At 32.8% G+C, this 17,943-nt stretch overlaps 1 protein-coding gene across 6 annotated transcripts in view; it reads right to left on the bottom strand.

Annotated features, from left to right (window-relative positions):
• LOC143236998 (juvenile hormone acid O-methyltransferase-like) overlaps positions 1-17,943 on the bottom strand; it is an 81,193-nt gene that overhangs the window by 30,752 nt on the left and 32,498 nt on the right. For 2 of the 6 annotated variants that reach the window (XM_076475781.1, XM_076475782.1), the window contains exons 1-2: positions 10,748-10,857; positions 3,339-3,431 (exon numbers count right to left, since the gene is read on the bottom strand). The exons of 1 other annotated variant lie outside the window; for it this stretch is intronic. In XM_076475781.1, the coding sequence (XP_076331896.1) occupies positions 3,339-3,431; positions 10,748-10,758 (104 nt within the window). In that variant the 5' untranslated portion in view covers positions 10,759-10,857. Of the gene's footprint in view, positions 1-3,338; positions 3,432-10,747; positions 10,858-13,752; positions 13,898-14,438; positions 14,827-17,943 lie in introns of those variants that run through there. 3 more of the 6 variants (XM_076475785.1, XM_076475784.1, XM_076475783.1) reach the window with 3 other exon arrangements.

Genomic DNA, 17,943 nt, shown 5'->3' with positions numbered 1-17,943 from the left:
ACTAAACTATGCTACGTAGCAGGAGAAAAACTCTATGCACAAAGAAAAAACAATCAGAATATCTTGTTGAATAATCAGCAGTTACTAAAACACACGTCAAATTAATCCTGGTATATTTATATGTGTTGACTGAAAGAAGAATGACGGCTAATACACTTTATGTTATTTCTACTGTGTTAAAGATAACGCACCACTTATCACAGTAATATTGGTTCGAAAGCTATGAGTAAAATCTTGCACATTTAGTTTGCATTAAACCCTTTCGCCATTTATTCATATATTTATATAGATTTAATATGATGTATTAAAAAAATGTTCTCATAGTATTGCACAAAGGTACAAGGGAATAAGTGAAGTCGTAATATGAACATAGTGTAGAAAAGCTGTATGAAAAATATTCCAGTATCTCATATGCTGAGATTTTTATAGTGTAGTAGTAAATCTTAAAAGTTTGTTAATGAATCTTTTGGTATCTTTATCAAGTCTGTAACATTGCATTGTTATTGTAAGGTATGTTTACTGATGCTAAACACTGAACAGAATCAATAGATAAAACATGAAATAATATCTTGACTTATAACTATAGGTTCTTTTTATTGTCAACTTTTTGAGAAAAATGTATTTGGTTCTTTAAACTGTTATTTTAAGTATTATAGTGTACATAGAATTAATATTTTAACACATGAGAATTTTTATGTTTGTCTGTAGGTCACATAATCGTGCACAAGAGCTAAGCTTAGTTAACATGACATCAATTGGGATGTGTCAGAAATAGGTTGAAAGGGTCCACAGTATTAAGTATTAAGTAACCATTTAATGACAAACATATACCAGAATAGCCCTTATATAGTGATGTATAATTATTTTTGATGATTAGTTTATTGAGCTTTTAGTGCACATGTAAAATTTAAATCGGCAAGAAAGAAGCTTTGGAAAGATATTTCTGAAATGCCCACAGAAAAATAAAAAGTTGTTATGATTAAACATAGTTATTAGCGTAGTTTAGTTAATCTTTTCCAGAACAGTTCAAATTAATATTAGGTGTCGTAAAACTTACATATGTAATGCACCATACTATAAAAGTGATCACATTAAATAACGGTTTTACTTGTAACGTTTTAGGCCATACAATTAAACATACACTACAATGTTGATGAAATATTCACAAGTTGGAACATGTTGAAACTTTTGATTTCGAGCCCACTATACTATTATATTGTTTCTATAGAAACATAATCTTCCTAGCAGTAATATCATGTGACATCTATTTGTAAGACGCTCTTTGGCAGTAGATAACTTCCGTCTGTCCATCATCATGGCAGTCAAACAACAGGTCTTGTGGTTCTACTTAATAGCTCTACTATGTCAGAGGCTCTTCCCTCACAGTGATGTAGCCAAGTAGTGCCTGTGTCTGAATTTTAAGAGTATTTACCAATGCAGAACCGAAACATGAAACACATATTAATAATAGTAGATAAAATATAAAGCCACATTTCATATCTGAAGTATGTATTATGCTTCAAATATATTTTTTCTCTTTTCTTTCCCTAAATTAACAGGAGTCGGAAAATTTTGTGTTTTTATTTTAGAAAAATTTACTCTTTTAGTAAAATAAATTACCTTTACTAATATATTTTGATAATTTTATTTCATTAAAATATACCGTACACCAAACGTTTCTTGGAAATATTTTAAAACACTATTATGTAAATTAAAAATTATTTTCTAACAGAAGATAGCTGTTAATAAAATTTTCGTAATGAAGATAAACATGAAGATATTGAGAAATTACACAATAAACTTTTCACATATGAAATATACTTTGTAGAATACTTAGTGCACTCAGTAATAAATTTACTTTATAATTTTGTATCTTTTGACATAATTTTAACAAGATATAAACATATAAGAAATATAACATTCTAAATTCGTGCAGTACAGTTATTTCATTTAAAGAGTACTCCGGTGAAACTGTTTTAGGCTATCTTGTTATCTTGTTTACTTTGTTTGCTTCTTATTACTAAGATCGTTTTTCCATAGCTCTTTATATTATTTTAACCTGCTAGTTGCACAGCGGTATATCAGCGGACTTTCAACGCTAGTAATCTTGTTTCATTATCTCTAGTTGACACAGCATAGATACTCCATATTGTAGTTTTCTTCTTATTTACAAACACACAAACAAAAAGAGTATTTTACTCTATTTACAAATAGTTATTTGAAAATTTTAGTAAATTTATATCTCAGTACACTGTGTGACCCTTCTTTAAACACATTGTTTTCATCTGATTATTTATTAGTGAACATTGCATTACTAATATTATGGATAATGTTCCTAAAGTTATTTATGTTCATTTTAGAAAGAGAGACTTGTTTTTACGTTAAGCACAAAGCTAAACAATGGACTATCTGTTCTTTGTTAATCATGGGTATCGAAACGCTGCTTAGAAAAATATATTTACAACTAAATATTACGAAAATAAACGCATCTGAATATTTGCGTCCCTAGTCAATATGTCATAACACATTATTTTATGCAAGTTTCCTGTTGCAGATGTTTTATATGTTCGTTTTTAATTTCGAAGTTATAAAAATGCGTAAAAACATCAAACTCTTTATATACACAACATAAGAATTTACCCGAGTTTAAATTTTCAGTAGGTGAGTTTGTAAGAGTTTTATTGATTTTTTTGTTTTTTTAAGGGGATTAATTTTCTGACTCAAACTCCAAGATAAATATTTCATGATCTGCGGTTTAGTCTTCAATATATGGTTAATTTCAATACACACTCGAATTTGTTATCATAAATAAATTTCAAAATTTGTGTAACTGCAGAAAATGGTACCATTAGATTCTCAATAAATTAGTTAATTTAGATTATATGTTACAACTAATATCAATACCAGTTCACGTAACAATGAAAAATAAATTCTCATTCAATAACGTTTTCATAGACTACATTGATTTAAGTCTAACCTACTTATAAACTTACTTGTACATAATCCTTCAGTTAAATTACGCTAAAAAAAGCAGATAGCTGACGCTAAGTCTGTAATTGGAATATGATTAATAAATGCAAAAAACTCCTATTGTTCTGTAAAACTCGCTGAATTATCATTAAGGAATTGATTTATTATTTCTAACAACATATTTATACCAACCTCTAATACATCTACATACATCGGAATTTTAAGATTATTGGCTTCCATTATATTTATAAATAGTACGTCATGTACCCTCCAAACATTTAAATAAAAAAATTAAATTGATAACCTTACAGCATTTTCCATTCCTGGATTGTAAAATCTAAGCATGCCGAATACACAGGAAACGATACCTGTAATCCTGAATCCACCACCAAGGTGTTGAATATTTGGGACAACATAAGAGGGACAGTGATTCTCGTGGATCTTTTCTAGTCTGTCTTCTTCTACCAACGTAAAAAAAAATAAAAACATTGTGGTCCACACTTTTGGGTCCTGGGTATGATATAACAATAAGGACAAATTTCATTATGTACTCAAACAACAGTAAACCAAAATTGGCAGTAAATGCTGTTTATTGACTGCTCTCATTATAGTTTATCCGTTCAAAGGCGCCAATAGCTCTTGAATCGTTTTGTGAGACTATTCAAAAGAAATAAAATCAACAATAAACGTCAAGTATGTTGATTACGTCAACATACTTTGAGTATTTGGATGGCCTGCTTTTGGCTTGATCTGACGTAAAGATTACAGAGATTTTAAAGTAAGTATTGGCATTACGAAATTGATTCACTGTCCGAATGGATTTTAGAACAATATTATTGTAGCTTTCTTTCCGACAAAAGTTTAATTTCGTATAATTTTCTGAGAATGTGTATGCCAGAAGATTCATATACGCATGCAGCATGAAATAATATTATTTGTCGTTTGTTTATACTTAGAAAACAATAGACCACATAAAGGTGTCAGAGGGTAGGCAACGTTAAAATGACGTTGAAATACGTGATGAAAAACTGGTGTTTTTAATTTAAAAAACGTATGTGATTCATGAGAAGAGTGGTATACGTTCTTAAAGTTCACAATTTATAGTTTTCAGCCTTTAGATGAAAAAACGATCCATAAGTTAGAAGTTTAGCGCTAAGGAATAGTAACTATAAACTCTTGATTGTATTTTCAAAATTATTCCAAAAAGAAATATATTAAAAACTAAACATAGAATGGGAAGTTTTGAGTGTTCAGAAGATAAGTAAAATACAGAAAAGAATGTTTAAAACAGTTTCTTTAAAGTTATTGCGAGACAGCGTTTCATTTTTTGAGGTTGTGTTTGTCGTTTATTTAATAATTCATTTTATTGTTTACTATAACTATGAATTTTAGTTGTACCAAATTGATAATAGCTAAGGCTATTCTGTTAAGTAATAAGTTTCAGCCCTTGATCAAGAACTATTGGAGAAAAGGATCATAAGAAAGTTACAGGTGTTTCTTTGATAGGTGATGTGGATAGAATAATATGTGAGATAAATTAGAAGAAAAGAATCAAAATGTGTTACACAGGGAGGATATAACTGACAAAACAGAAGATATAATAAAGGGGTCTATTAAAAATGCAATTTTTGAAATGCGTACTGGAACTAACGATTTAGAGGAACGTCGGTCAGAGGAGCTAATTAATCAGTACAAGTTTTTCAGTTTTTAATTTTTTTTAATTAATCAGTTCTTCAAGTAAAAGGTCTTAACGCAATTTTGTTAAGGATGCTGTCCAGAATTAACTATGGAAATGAAGTTATAAGTAGATCACTAATCATAAATACTAGGCTTAGGTTAGTATTTAAGGATTAACATATTGGCTGGTTGTACTTGTGGGATCAGTTCAATAGAAAAAGAGAGCGTTTAGAAATAGATGGTTCACATTTAAATAGGGTAGGGACTGGCTTGTTTCTTGAGGTTATTAACTTAGCTACAAGGTAAGTTTTAAACTTGGATCTGGTCAGGCTCGTGCTTATTAACTGTATTTTGTTAAATGCTGAATCTATTGCTAAGTATTGTTATACTTGAATAAGTTGATTTTGCTGTAGTTGAATCCTAATTTTAGCGGCATGTGTATTTTGAACATTACAATATGTTATTACTTGGTTTATTTTCATTTCATGGAAAATATTCGTCAAAAAAATTCCTCAAATTCTGTTTTCTCATACCTCTAACGCATCAACTAATAATCAAATATTTTTAGCATAAATACTTTGACATGGTAAAAATTCATTCATACGAAAAATAACTCTGAATACAACCAGAATTTCAATAGGAACAAAGAAGGAAAAAGTACGCAGTCCTGAAAAATACAATATCACATAAAAATACTAGTATGTTTTTCTCTCTTTGTAATTTAAGAAATCGATTTTTAAAATTTCTAACCAGCTTCCTGGAACCGTAATTCACTTTGTGTTGAGAATAGGTTTTGATCTAATTCACAAAAAATGTTATCAAAATTATATTTATGAACTGGGCATGTTTTTAACAAGTTGTCTTTCTACATGAAAGCGTTAAAGTAACAGAAAGCTTACTTCAGAAATTTGACATAAAATTATTATAATTATTTTTCACTGATAAAACAAGTCAACAATTTTATTTTTAAGCCTATTTACCATTAGACGAAAGAAATCCAGGCTACACGAGAGAAATATTTATTTTATAATGGTATCATAGAAGGAAAAGTTACAAGAAAAATACAGGAACATAACAAAATATTTCAACATCAACCAGGAGCGAGATCGAAAAAATAGCAACCTAAAATGTATGTAAAAGTATAGCAGAGAATTAAAAACCAATGAAAATTATGTTTGGTTGTTTTGAATTTCGCACAAAGCTACACGAGGGCAATCTGCGCTAGCTGTTCCTAATTTAGGGAAGACAGATAGTCATCACCACCCACCGCGAACGTTTGGGCTACTCTTTTACTATCACCATTTTACAATAGTTAGTTATCACCATTAGATTCCATCAAGGAACATAGGGCCGCAATTGCTTGCGGAGTCTTCAAGAGGTATTTAAGTAAGTAAGTTGTCAGCCCACTGCACCGAGCCGTCCCTAATTTAGTACTGTAAGACTAGAGGGAAGGCAGCTAGTCATCACCACACACCGCCAACTCTTGGACTACTCTTTTACCAACGAATAGTGGGATTGACCGTAAAATTATAACGCCCCACGACTGGGAGGGCGAGCATGTTTGGCGCGACGCGGGCCCGCGACCCTCGGATTACGAGTCGCACGCCTTACGCGCTAGGCCATGCCAGGCCCAGGAACCCTATTACTTTGGCGTAATGAGAATTTACATATTTAACCTATAAGTAATTCACGACCGTTCAACACTGTAATGGTGCCATAGGTAGATTTAAGGTTGGAAGAATAGTTAGATAATTTTTATATATTCACAATTTAATGAACTGTTTTAAAACAATATATATGTATATTTTTGGAGAAAAATCTTTTTCAGAGTAAAGTAACATTAGGCTCTTTGTGTGCTACGTAAGAATAGAAATCCGGATATTAGGGTTGTGAGCCCCTTCTGTGAAACTGATAGAAGAGGCGAGTTAATAAACATATCTATTAAAAAAACACAGCGAATATTTATTTCATTTATTTAATAATAGTAAGCCATGCTATGAATTTAAACGATTGTTAATCAGTGATGTTTTACTGTCGTATTGGGATTACGGAATAAAAGAGTACTATTTTCAAAAGGGTATACTGGTTGACAACGTAATAATATTGTTTTACTAGCTGTTCAACAATATCATGTTGTTAAACTTGTTTAAATTATGTATGTCTAATTAGAAGTGAGTAATATATATTCATTTTGCGATCTACTTTTTAAAAGATGGCAAAATAACTCAGTGTAACTGTTAATTGGTTGTCTTTTATGTGTGTGATAAGCTTGTGTTACTTTATTTTTTAGGTCAAGCTAACACAGGTTTTTCTTTTGAAACACTACCTAAGATCAATATTTTGGCAAGTCTTACAATGTATTTTTTGTGGTATTACACCTATTTTGAATTGAAAAGAAACAACCAAGCAGCATCGTACTAGATTTTTTTTACGATACTATTAAACCTCTTTCCATCAAATTTTGCCATGCCAATAAGAAAAATGTTATCATACAAGAGTTGCCAGATTCGCCAATTTCTTTCACTTGTAGGATTGCACATATGATAGATATACGTGTGAATATAAAACAAATTAATGTTTGCAGACGATATCAGGCACTGACAAAAGATCAGCTAAAACGGTAACAGATGTTAGAATCTTTAGTGTAATCGACAACTAAAAATACTGCCTATAATATAATTTATAGAAACTATGAGAAAACTTATTATTATTTACAAAAAGCATGAAGTTTTAGAGTCAGCGCCTGATCTAAACAAAATAATCAATTTATAACTACTTTTACTGAAACTTTGCTAGATTCTGTCAAATAGTCATTAAAACTCCTTTAAGAATCTTACTAAAACCACATGTACACAAATTATTTGTTTACGTTGATAAATAATCATATTTTTCTGAGAATAAGTACCAGTAATGTATATACTAAAACTTTAGTTTTACTAAATAAGAATTTTTGGTTTCATGATAGCAACTAATCTGTCTTCACAAGGTGGCCCAAGGTAACGATTGTATAATAAATATCCAGAAAAATAATAATAATCCAATATTAATAACATTAATGATACATGTATCCCCACCGCAATGTAGTTCCTACATCCGCAGTCACCTCCAAAACCTATGATACATTTTGTAATTGCACGTTGTAGCTTGTACCCCAGGATCCTTTTTAAAAATGTGCAGTCTATTCTTAAAAATATTCATGCTAATGTTTTCGGTTTATGGCTTGAAAATTTTATGGTTATACTGTTTTTAATGAAGACCTTCCTTATGATTTGTTTGTTCATTTCACTTCATTTACATATAATTATTTAATTTCACTATAATATGTATATAAAACCACAGTTCTATAAGAAATTATGTGAGTAATTAAAAAAGAAAACAAGTGCAAAATAACGTAAAAGAATAACCCAACCTTCATCAACTAAAAGTAAATATTATTACAAATATATTAAAGAAACGGCTACAAAACCTATAAAAGTAAATATCAAATGATTGGAATACTTCTTCTCTTAATCCCATGTTTTATTGGAAATGAGTATCCTTATAGTGGAAATCTTATGTAATCCATTCTTAAAAATTACAAAAATCGTTTGAAAAATTGTATTACAGCAACAAGATAGTTTCACTACATGATTCATATGCCAATACCATTATTTCGAAAATTTTGTGTATAAAATAAGATGTTAACTCTAGTTGCAACATAAATTATTTTCTGTTTTTTTATATTGCATTAGAACCTTTGTATAAGACACATACATCGTAACTAAAACTTTAGTCGGATACAGGAATAATCCGAAGGTGAAAAAAATTATTTTCCACACGGACAAAAGCGGATTGAAAAACATTTGATTTTTTTAAAGTTTATATTAACCTGTTAGTTTGTTATATGGAAAAAACGTACAGAATCATATTTATCAAACTATTTCACATTGCTTGTTAATACACTGGAGACAAGACATTATTATTTGTTTTCTTAAAATCAGATAACACTAAACTGTGTTACGTAGCAGGAGAAAAACTCCGTGCACAAACAATCAAATAAATCAGAATATATTGTTGCAAAAACAGCAGTTACTTAAACACACGTCAAATTAATCCTGGTGTATTTATATGTATTGACTGAAAAAATAAATTATTATCTGTTGTCCAACCATCGACGAATGAAAATAGTCAATAGTAAAAAAAACAAAATCTGAAACACATGAGTATCTAATTTTTTGTTATCATTAAAAATAAATTAAAAGCATCAGTTTACTTTTAACATCATATTTTCATCAGTGAATTTATTTCTTTTATTTAAGTACCAAACACTGGGTTTTTGCGCATGAGCCTTCAGACTTGTCAGTGAACCACTCGAAAATTTCATTAATTTGATACAGATAAAAAGCCTAACTCAGAGCTTAGGGTAAACGTATGGAAACGTCAGTTAGATAACTGAAAACATTCTGTGAGCATTCACATGGAAAATATGACTTGTTGGAGTAAACTGATCAAAACGTAACGACATAACAATTCTTTGTTCCAGGAATGTCAACAACATGTTGCAAAATAAATAGTCGTAAAAACTATTTGACGTTAAATTCTATATATCTTACTCGTATACTGTCTCTTTTCCTCAACTTAGACAAATGATTTTGAAGTTACTATTTCCTTTAATGAGTTGGATTTCTGTCTAGATTATATACTCTTCAAAAAAAGAAACGCAAAAGGGATATTTTTGTTATTTTAAAGAGAAATATATGTAATAACATTACAAGCTCAGAGTATGTGATGTTACACGTGTTAAGGCACTGATTGTCAGACCAAAATAACAATAAAAGTTGTGAACTTTGAAAACGGAGGAAAACATCGGATTTTTCGCCAAAACGCATGCGTGTCCAATAAATTTGTTTGAGAGATCTGCATGTTCTGCAAGTGCAACTTGTGAAAAATTCATATAAAAGTGACGGGTTCTCGATTTCCATAGCTCAGTGTTAAGCCATCGACACGCAATACAGTTACGCCAAGACTGACTGAAGCACAAGGCAACAACGCCATTGGTCGCTTGGAAGCAGGCGAATCTCGATCAGATGTTGCCAGAGCTGTGAATGTCCACCAAAGCACCATCACAAGGCTATGGAATCGTCACCAACAACATGGATCAACTCGTGACCGTCCACGATCTGGCAGACCTCGTGTGACCACGCCCGCACAAGATCGCAACATCCGGTTACGTCACCTTCGGGATAGGACCACCACTGCAGATCTACTGCCTCAACCATACCAGGGCTGCGTAGGATTTCCGATCAGACCGTACGCAACCGACGAGATTCTAAGCCCCCATGTGCCAGTCATCATGGTGAACGTCAACGACGTTTTTAAACATGACAACGCCCGTCCTCACACAGCCCGACTCACCACTGTCTTCTTGAGACACCACAACATCAACGTTTTACTCTGGCCCTCCAGATTACCAGATTTAAACCCCATCGAACATCTTTGGGACAAGTTGGACCGACGTTTGCGACGGCGACAACCTCAACCGCAGACTCTACCTCAGCTTGCAGCAGCTTTGCAGGCTGAATGGATAGCCATTCCACGGGATGTGATTCGTCATCTCATCGCTTCTATGGGCAGGAGATATCAAGCAGTTATTGATGCTCATGGGGGGCATACTCGTTATTGACGTTGAGTGACGTTAAATATCACCTAGTGAGCGTGGACTTTGCCTTTGCAGACTTTGGATGTTCAGCAGTGAATGTGCAAAGTTTCACACATGTCATACAGAACTACCCAGAATAAACTTGTTAACTATTTGTCCCATATTTTACCTTTTGCGTTTCTTTTTTTGAAGAGTATATAATCGTTAAAATATCCAAAGTTCTTATCAAAATAGTCAATATCCAAATCATTTCATACTAAATTATTTACTGAATATTTTTGTGAGTTCTTCAGGAACTTTACGATTTTTAAGTTAAGAATATTCCTATAATTACTGCGTACCCAACTTTGAATCGTCCGGATCTTTTGTTATTTTCTTGTATTGTTATATAATTGTCACAGCATCATCAAACCTTTAATTCACTTGTAACATTGCTGTTTAGTTATTTGCTTTATAACTTACCTGTTATTCATCTGAATTAAGCACAAAGCTACACAACGGGCTATCTGTGTTTTGCCAACCAAACTGTAACTGTTTGTCTATTTCTTTAGACAAAATTGTTTCATAGAATTCTAGAAGTAAAGAAGTTATTAAATATGAAAACACGTTAAGTTAAAAAGAAACTAACTTTATATCATTGTATTTTTTGTAGTTAGTAGTTAATTTAGATTATTTGTTAAAACTAATATCAAGGACAGTTTACCTAACAATGACTAATACATTTTTATTGAATGACGTTTTTATAGACTACATTGATTTAAATCTACCTAAACATATTTGACTATAATCCTTCAGTTAAATACACTAAAAATAGCAGATAGCCCAGTGTGGTTTTGCTATAAATGAATGCACGCAAAGTCTGTTATTTGAATGTCTCTAATAAATGCAATAACTCTCACTGTACTTATAAACTATTTGAATTACCATTAAGTAACTGATTTATTATGTTTAGTAACATATATATATATATATATAAACCTCTAATATATCTACATACTTAGGAACTTTCTAGATTATTCGCCTTCACTAAATTTGTGAATAGTAAGTCATGCACCCTCAAAAAATCTAAATAAAATTATTAAATTATAAACCTTACAACATTTTCCCTTCTTGGATTGTAAAATATAGATATGCCTAATACACAACCAATACACAGAACTGTCCATTTACGAAGTTTTTTAGTGGTTTTCTTTCATGAAGTTGTATTATGCAGATGCGACCATTTCTTGTCCCTTTTACTCTCGCCATTGCTTTATTCCAACCTTGCAAGTTCCAACCTTGAGTTGAGTGTAGTTTCATTCGCACAGTACAAATTGAAAAGCGTTCATTGACGAGTTTCCTTCATAGGTTTTGTTTCCTGGTTAGGAACAGCATATGTTTCAGTTCATTTGATGAAATAGTCTTATGATATATTTTTTCTCACGGTAAATTTTATCTTTAGAAGGTTTTAACAATGTTGAAAAACTCGCCATAATTTTCATGAAATATATATTGTTGATTCTTACTCTCAAAAATCTTCCATAGAATCCAAGAACCGGCAGGACTTGCGCAAAACACCGACAACAATATATGTCAGAATAAATGCTGAAACAAGCGTAGATATTAAGATTAACGTATAACGGCATATCTTTTACATTGTCAATGCGGTTTCTATAGTGGAACTTTGTGCTCAACATTTCTTTGTAGATATCCAAGGTTCTTTTACTTAGTTATTTTATTCAATAAGATCCTAACACCTGACTGTCCACTCATTTATAGGTTGTTGAGATTAAAATGTGCTTCGGAATATGGGAACTGTAGACATATAAACTATAGTCACTTATTCTGTCTCCTAGTATATTCTTATTTCTGATATAAGTTCCCTTTGACGTATAATGAACACCATTGTGTCCAGTAACGTTTGCCTTTAGGATACATGAAGTGAGTGGTATTGCCATTATAGCAATTCTGCACGTTTTCATTTTTCAGTTGAGTTTTGGACACATTAGTTTTTTATCATTATTAATTGTTCTATCTAGTAGTTTAGGTTAATTATCTTCATTATCTTTTGTTAACCTTTTTACATTGTGTTTCCATATTTAATTAATACATGGTCTTTTGGATAAATGCTTCAGCATTCCCAGAAATTTTTTATGAATGTGTGACATTGGGCTTTCTACATCTTGTTCTTTGATGTGAAAATACTGATCATACATTTAATTGTCTTAAAATGTTCTACCACTTTTAACTCAAATTTTATAGTTTGTTTGTTTATCGTGGTCTTAAGAGTTTTAACAGCAAAACTTATTATATACGCTAAAGCAGGTGCCCTACAATAAGAATTTCACTTCTTCTGAACACTTCGAGGGTAGTAACTGTCATGTACTTCATAATAATTCCTTAACATACGTAGTCTGATATCTAGGTTTGTAAGGTTTCTTGTACTGTCTAAATAAATTTTGAAACATGATTTTTGCAGCCATAGCTATTGAGAAACGTCTTGATATAATAGATGACAGAACAATAGTAAAAATAAGTATACTACATGGTTCTCTCATTTCATGCTTAATACTAAATGCTCTTTTAAATTGGAAATCGTAGGGAAATGCTGACGATTGGCTCGATTTATCTTTATATTTCTAAAGGTTTCATTCTGTCATTGATTTCTTTGTACATCCTCAAGTTTCCTGTTATATCTTCAACCTTATACTTTTAACCCTTCTGTATATTTACAATAGGTTCACTAGTCATTGCACCAATCATCGTTATTTGTTTTAATAATTTTTTTATCTATGCAATACCTTTGTTTTAATTATTCTTTCAAGTTTCTTCTGTTGCCTCTTGAACTTCTGTTAATTATTTAATTCGCTAATTGCTTGAAGTAGGAGATTTTTAAATTTTCTATCAAAATATTTCAACTTCCAACATCAATTTTAATACATTCCATAAGGTTCAAGAATTCTGTTATATTATTTTCTAAAAATGAAGTCCAGTCCATGTAACAATATTAAATTATTTCTTCTGTAACGTTTACTAAACTCTATATTTACTAGTGGGCCTAACATATAATATATCAAACACTTTGTAGCCAAAAATATCTTAAGATATATCTTACAATAAAATTATCATCCATCATACTACTAGATATATTTCTATAAATCACAGGATCAAGTATCTATGCAAATATTTTAACAACATTTTATGTATATGATCATAAATTTTTGCTTTATAATGTAAATTGCTCTTGTTTGGAAAATCTGTACAAAATGTACAAAAAGATAAGAGTTGGCAACACCAGAAAACATTATAACATATATAATATCTGTACTTTACCTACTTGTCAATACAATTATAATTAAAACAGTTAATAATGCAGCAAAATATTAGATAAAGAACAAATATACTTTAAGCTGGGTTATATGTTGAGAAATAAAAAAAATATATATATATACAAAAAGTTCAATTCAATGTTAATGAACAGCAATTACCCAGTACTTGTTTTTTACCGTAAACATGAAATGCAGAACCTGAAGTAATGGTAATGGGGTGAAAGCCACACTCTTTTGCCAATTTTACGAATTCACCATAAGGGTTCTTCCACATGTGAATAGCCGGAATATGTTTTTCGACGTCCTGTGGACGAAAATAATATATAGTGAACAATAATCCTATTTAAACATTTACGTTTAAAATAAAATTTATAATAAATTTGTTTAGACACTTAGAACTTCATTTGTCTGAAAGAAAAAGTGAGCTATGTAGATCACTTTAATTTCAATAACTAAATACAAGTACATAATAACATCTCAATACATCATTGTATACATTTTATTTCAAAGATGAATCTAAACATTAAGACAATGAGTTTCACAACGTATTGTTTAAGTTACAGAATGTGAAACACATGGCGCATCCCAACTTACCTGAATACTGTGCTTCATTGTTTTCATGAAATAAATAAACTCAGTCAACAGAAACAAGAAAGAGGCATATCAAGATTACTCTTAAACTATTGTATTTCAGTCAATAAAAAATTAAATAGTTAGGAATAACAAATTGTGATTGAAGTGACATTACTGGGCTGTACACTGATAAATACTGAGTACAGTTATTTATTGGAATAATATACGATTATTAGTTTGTTCTTTATCCTTTCGACATCCTGAAAGTTTACCTCCTCTAAGATCTAAACATCCAGCCATGTGTTTGCTGTGCGTTGCGAATCGTAAATGGGGAGAAGAGGATCCTGGTGGTTGAAGGGTCCAAACCCAACACACCACTTTGACTTTGAATTTTTTAACGGGAAATCTGGGATGACCCTCACAGGGTCAAACGTCTTATCCATTTGGGCAACAATCAACCGAGTATGAGTGTTTTGGACGTTCTCAACGGGTGTTGTGGATATTGTCTGTGATCCTGTTGTTTCGGTATAATGCTCACGATACCCTGAAATTCCTGCAATATTCTTGTTTGTCACAGTAGAGCTTCCTTTAGTAGAACTCCATGGTGAGTGTCGTCAGTGGGCACTGAAATGTACACTCTTTATTATGGATACCCCAAACCTGAAAAAATAAATAAAAATGAAAACAATTCAAAACAATTATCGGTAAACGAACATGCATGGACGACTCTATTTTATAAGTAAATTAAGATCAGCTTCAGTTTCTACGTTTACTTCAAAGGAGATTCAAATGGCTTGCTAGCTCCTTCAAGTCAGCAAAGAAGTTACGCTCTGGAGATGTGTTGGTAGAAACATTTTCATCACAAAATACCAAATTTCTCTTGAAATATTAGGGGATTGGGGATATACCCCTCTCGATTATTCCCTATGAAAATTTTGAATTCTTTCAGAGAGGGATTTAAAGAACATCCATGAGACGGAGATCCTAGCTGGTATCTCCAGGGCGTTTCTATGATAAGCCGAATCTCCACATGCAAATACGGTAGCATACAAGCGTCAACTAGAACAACACTGTGTTAACTGTAGTGCTTACCATTCCTCATACGCTATTACTTGCCTTGGGTGAGTAGAAGAGAAAGATGTGCAACACTTCAAGACCATAAACAATATCTCTTATCCAAATGCTCTGTGGTTATTGGCTCCACTCCATCTAAGACATATCCATTGCTGCAGTGGGAGTGCAGACATATCTCTCTGTGCCTCCAGCAGAGTCGTATGCAAAAATGTGAAGAGTCATTTGCCCTCCATGGTTAAAAGGGTTGACGAACTTACGTCTACTTCCATTTCTATCACCGTTAATTCCTCCAGAGACTGCTTGGGTCCTATCCCTGTGACTTCATGTTTGGGTGTTTCCTCGGTTCATCTTCTTCTTTGACTCTTCAGTCACTGGCTTCACCTGTCAAAAGAGACCTGTCCATTCGACCCAGGCCAGGATCTAATGAGGTCGATAGACCTTGTAATAAACAGAAGTAATATAGTCGAAAACAAAACAATACTGGTTCTTAAACTTATTTTCATGCACCTAGTCAGTGATTTACTGCTATTGATCTTGCTATCAGCTCTCCTTCGCGTTTCTCTTACTTTTCTTGGAGAGTTGACAGATACCTATGAGGCAGTGATCTTTTTCCTATATTTATGAGATAGACTAAATATGGCTGAAGCCACCTGACCAGTGTGCATCAATGAAAGGTAGACCAGGCGAACTAATCCTCTTTCTCTGCACTTTCTGAACATTATCTTGCAGTCGTCTGTAACCTATCGATAAATTACTGTGTAACAGCAATGACTGAGTGTATTGTCCAGTGTTTTTCTTAAACCCTAAAATATTTTCCAACCTACAACACGTCATGGAAGGCTCATAAACGGGTCTGGTATACTTTTCTGAGAAATTACCCCCATTGCTCTTCAGCAAACCTGTGCACATGCTTTGGTGGTAGGACGTTTAAGTCATAAGGAATCTTGGATTAAATTCATAGCTAGTATCTCTTCTACCATAAGTTCTAAAGTCATATGAGTCAAGATTCGAAAGGTCAGTGAAGAATGTTTTTCTTCCATATTTCAATCTTGCTTTCTAATGACCATGAACTTCCTTATGCCCATAGCAACGCCTATACTCTCCAACGAAAGCTTTTTTAGTCGAGCTAGCACTTCTCCTTCATCCTCTACCTTCTTTGCTATCATGTCACAGGCAGAGCAATCACTTCTTTTCTTTTGCGCTGATCTATAAGTATAATCGCCTCTTTATGCTGGTGAAGCTAAATCTTGATCTTCATTGGTCTAATACCACATCAGTCAGACCTAATGATATTCACAATAAGATACTGTGCCATTTTTCTCTTGCCTTTCTTGTTATAATTCTGAATGTTTTTAACTGGATCTGATAGGAGAATGTTTTCCTGATGCTTCGCACGAAGCTATTGTCTTCCTTTTTCCTAATACTCGGAAGGATCCCAACATTCCTTCAAACAATCGTCCAATTGCTTTGACAAGCTGCCTCCGTAATATCTTGGAAAGGATAATTAATGCTTGTTTTGATTGCTTCCTGGAATCACACAACCTTCTTTTGTCCATCCATTGTGGGTTTTAACGACAGTACTACACAGTGGACCACCTATTTCCACTTCAAGTGTCAATGGGGGAAGCCTTTCTCATGCGACAACATCTTGTTTCTATATTTCTTGAGATAGAGAAAGTGTATAATGCTACGTGGAAGTATAGCATCCTATGCGATCTCCACTCATAGTCGTTGGGTAGCCATTTGCACATTTTTATTATACATTTTCTTGGACTGTCGATTCCGAGTTCGAACCTTTTCAGTTCTTTTACATAGGAACTTCGGTCCCTCAGGTCTGTTTATTGAGCGTTACACTTTTGATTATAAAGATTAATGCCATCATTGGACAACTCCTCCAACACATGTGAGAGGTCTATGTGTCGACGACTTTCAGGTTTCACGCCAGTCATTCAGCATGAGGTTCAATGGGGTATTTTAACTGATTCCAAGCTTTGTCTCAGAGAAATTGTGTTTCCTGTGGTCGCTGAGAAGAAGTTATTGGATCTTTTCTTTGATTGTAAGCTCACCCTTATTCCATACACCAAGCAGCTACGATTCAAGTGTTCAAGGGAAACGAACCTTCTCCATTCACCTCTTCCACCTCTTAAGGAGGGATTGATTTTCTATACTTAAAAGCTATCGTGCCTTCATTCGATCGAAACTAGACTATAGGTCTCTGTTCGATGGCTCTGCCAGGACCTAGACCTTGATGATCTTGGACCCTTTTTACCATTAGGAGCATCGGCCCTACACATGTGGCTTTTGCACAGTTTGTACACTATACCTCCTCCACTTCTGCCGTTTGCAACTGTCTTTACTGTATGCTTAAAAACTTCGATTCACACCACAGCATCCCACCTGGAGTTCTGTTTTCCTTTAACAGAGGGCCGTGCTTTATTTCAGAATAGATGGTCTGCGTCTGTTCCTTTTGACCTTCGTATCCAGGTGCAGTTGGATGAATTGATTCTTTCTTTCGATAGCAATACTATGTTCACTTATCAGCCCATCTCACTGTGGCTAATTGCCATCCCCAAATTTGACCTTTCTTTGAGTTATATAAAAAGGTGGATACATCTTATTGGAAGTACAATATTGTATATTCTATACATCTTTGGAACTATCATTTCTTATCCATCTATACAGCTGGTTCAAAATCCGGTCACT

The sequence above is a fragment of the Tachypleus tridentatus genome, chromosome 13 (genome assembly GCF_004210375.1).
Source record: "Tachypleus tridentatus isolate NWPU-2018 chromosome 13, ASM421037v1, whole genome shotgun sequence".
NCBI lineage: Eukaryota > Metazoa > Arthropoda > Merostomata > Xiphosura > Limulidae > Tachypleus > Tachypleus tridentatus.
Note: the sequence above shows the minus strand (reverse complement) of the source record. Positions and strands in the feature narration are given on the sequence as shown.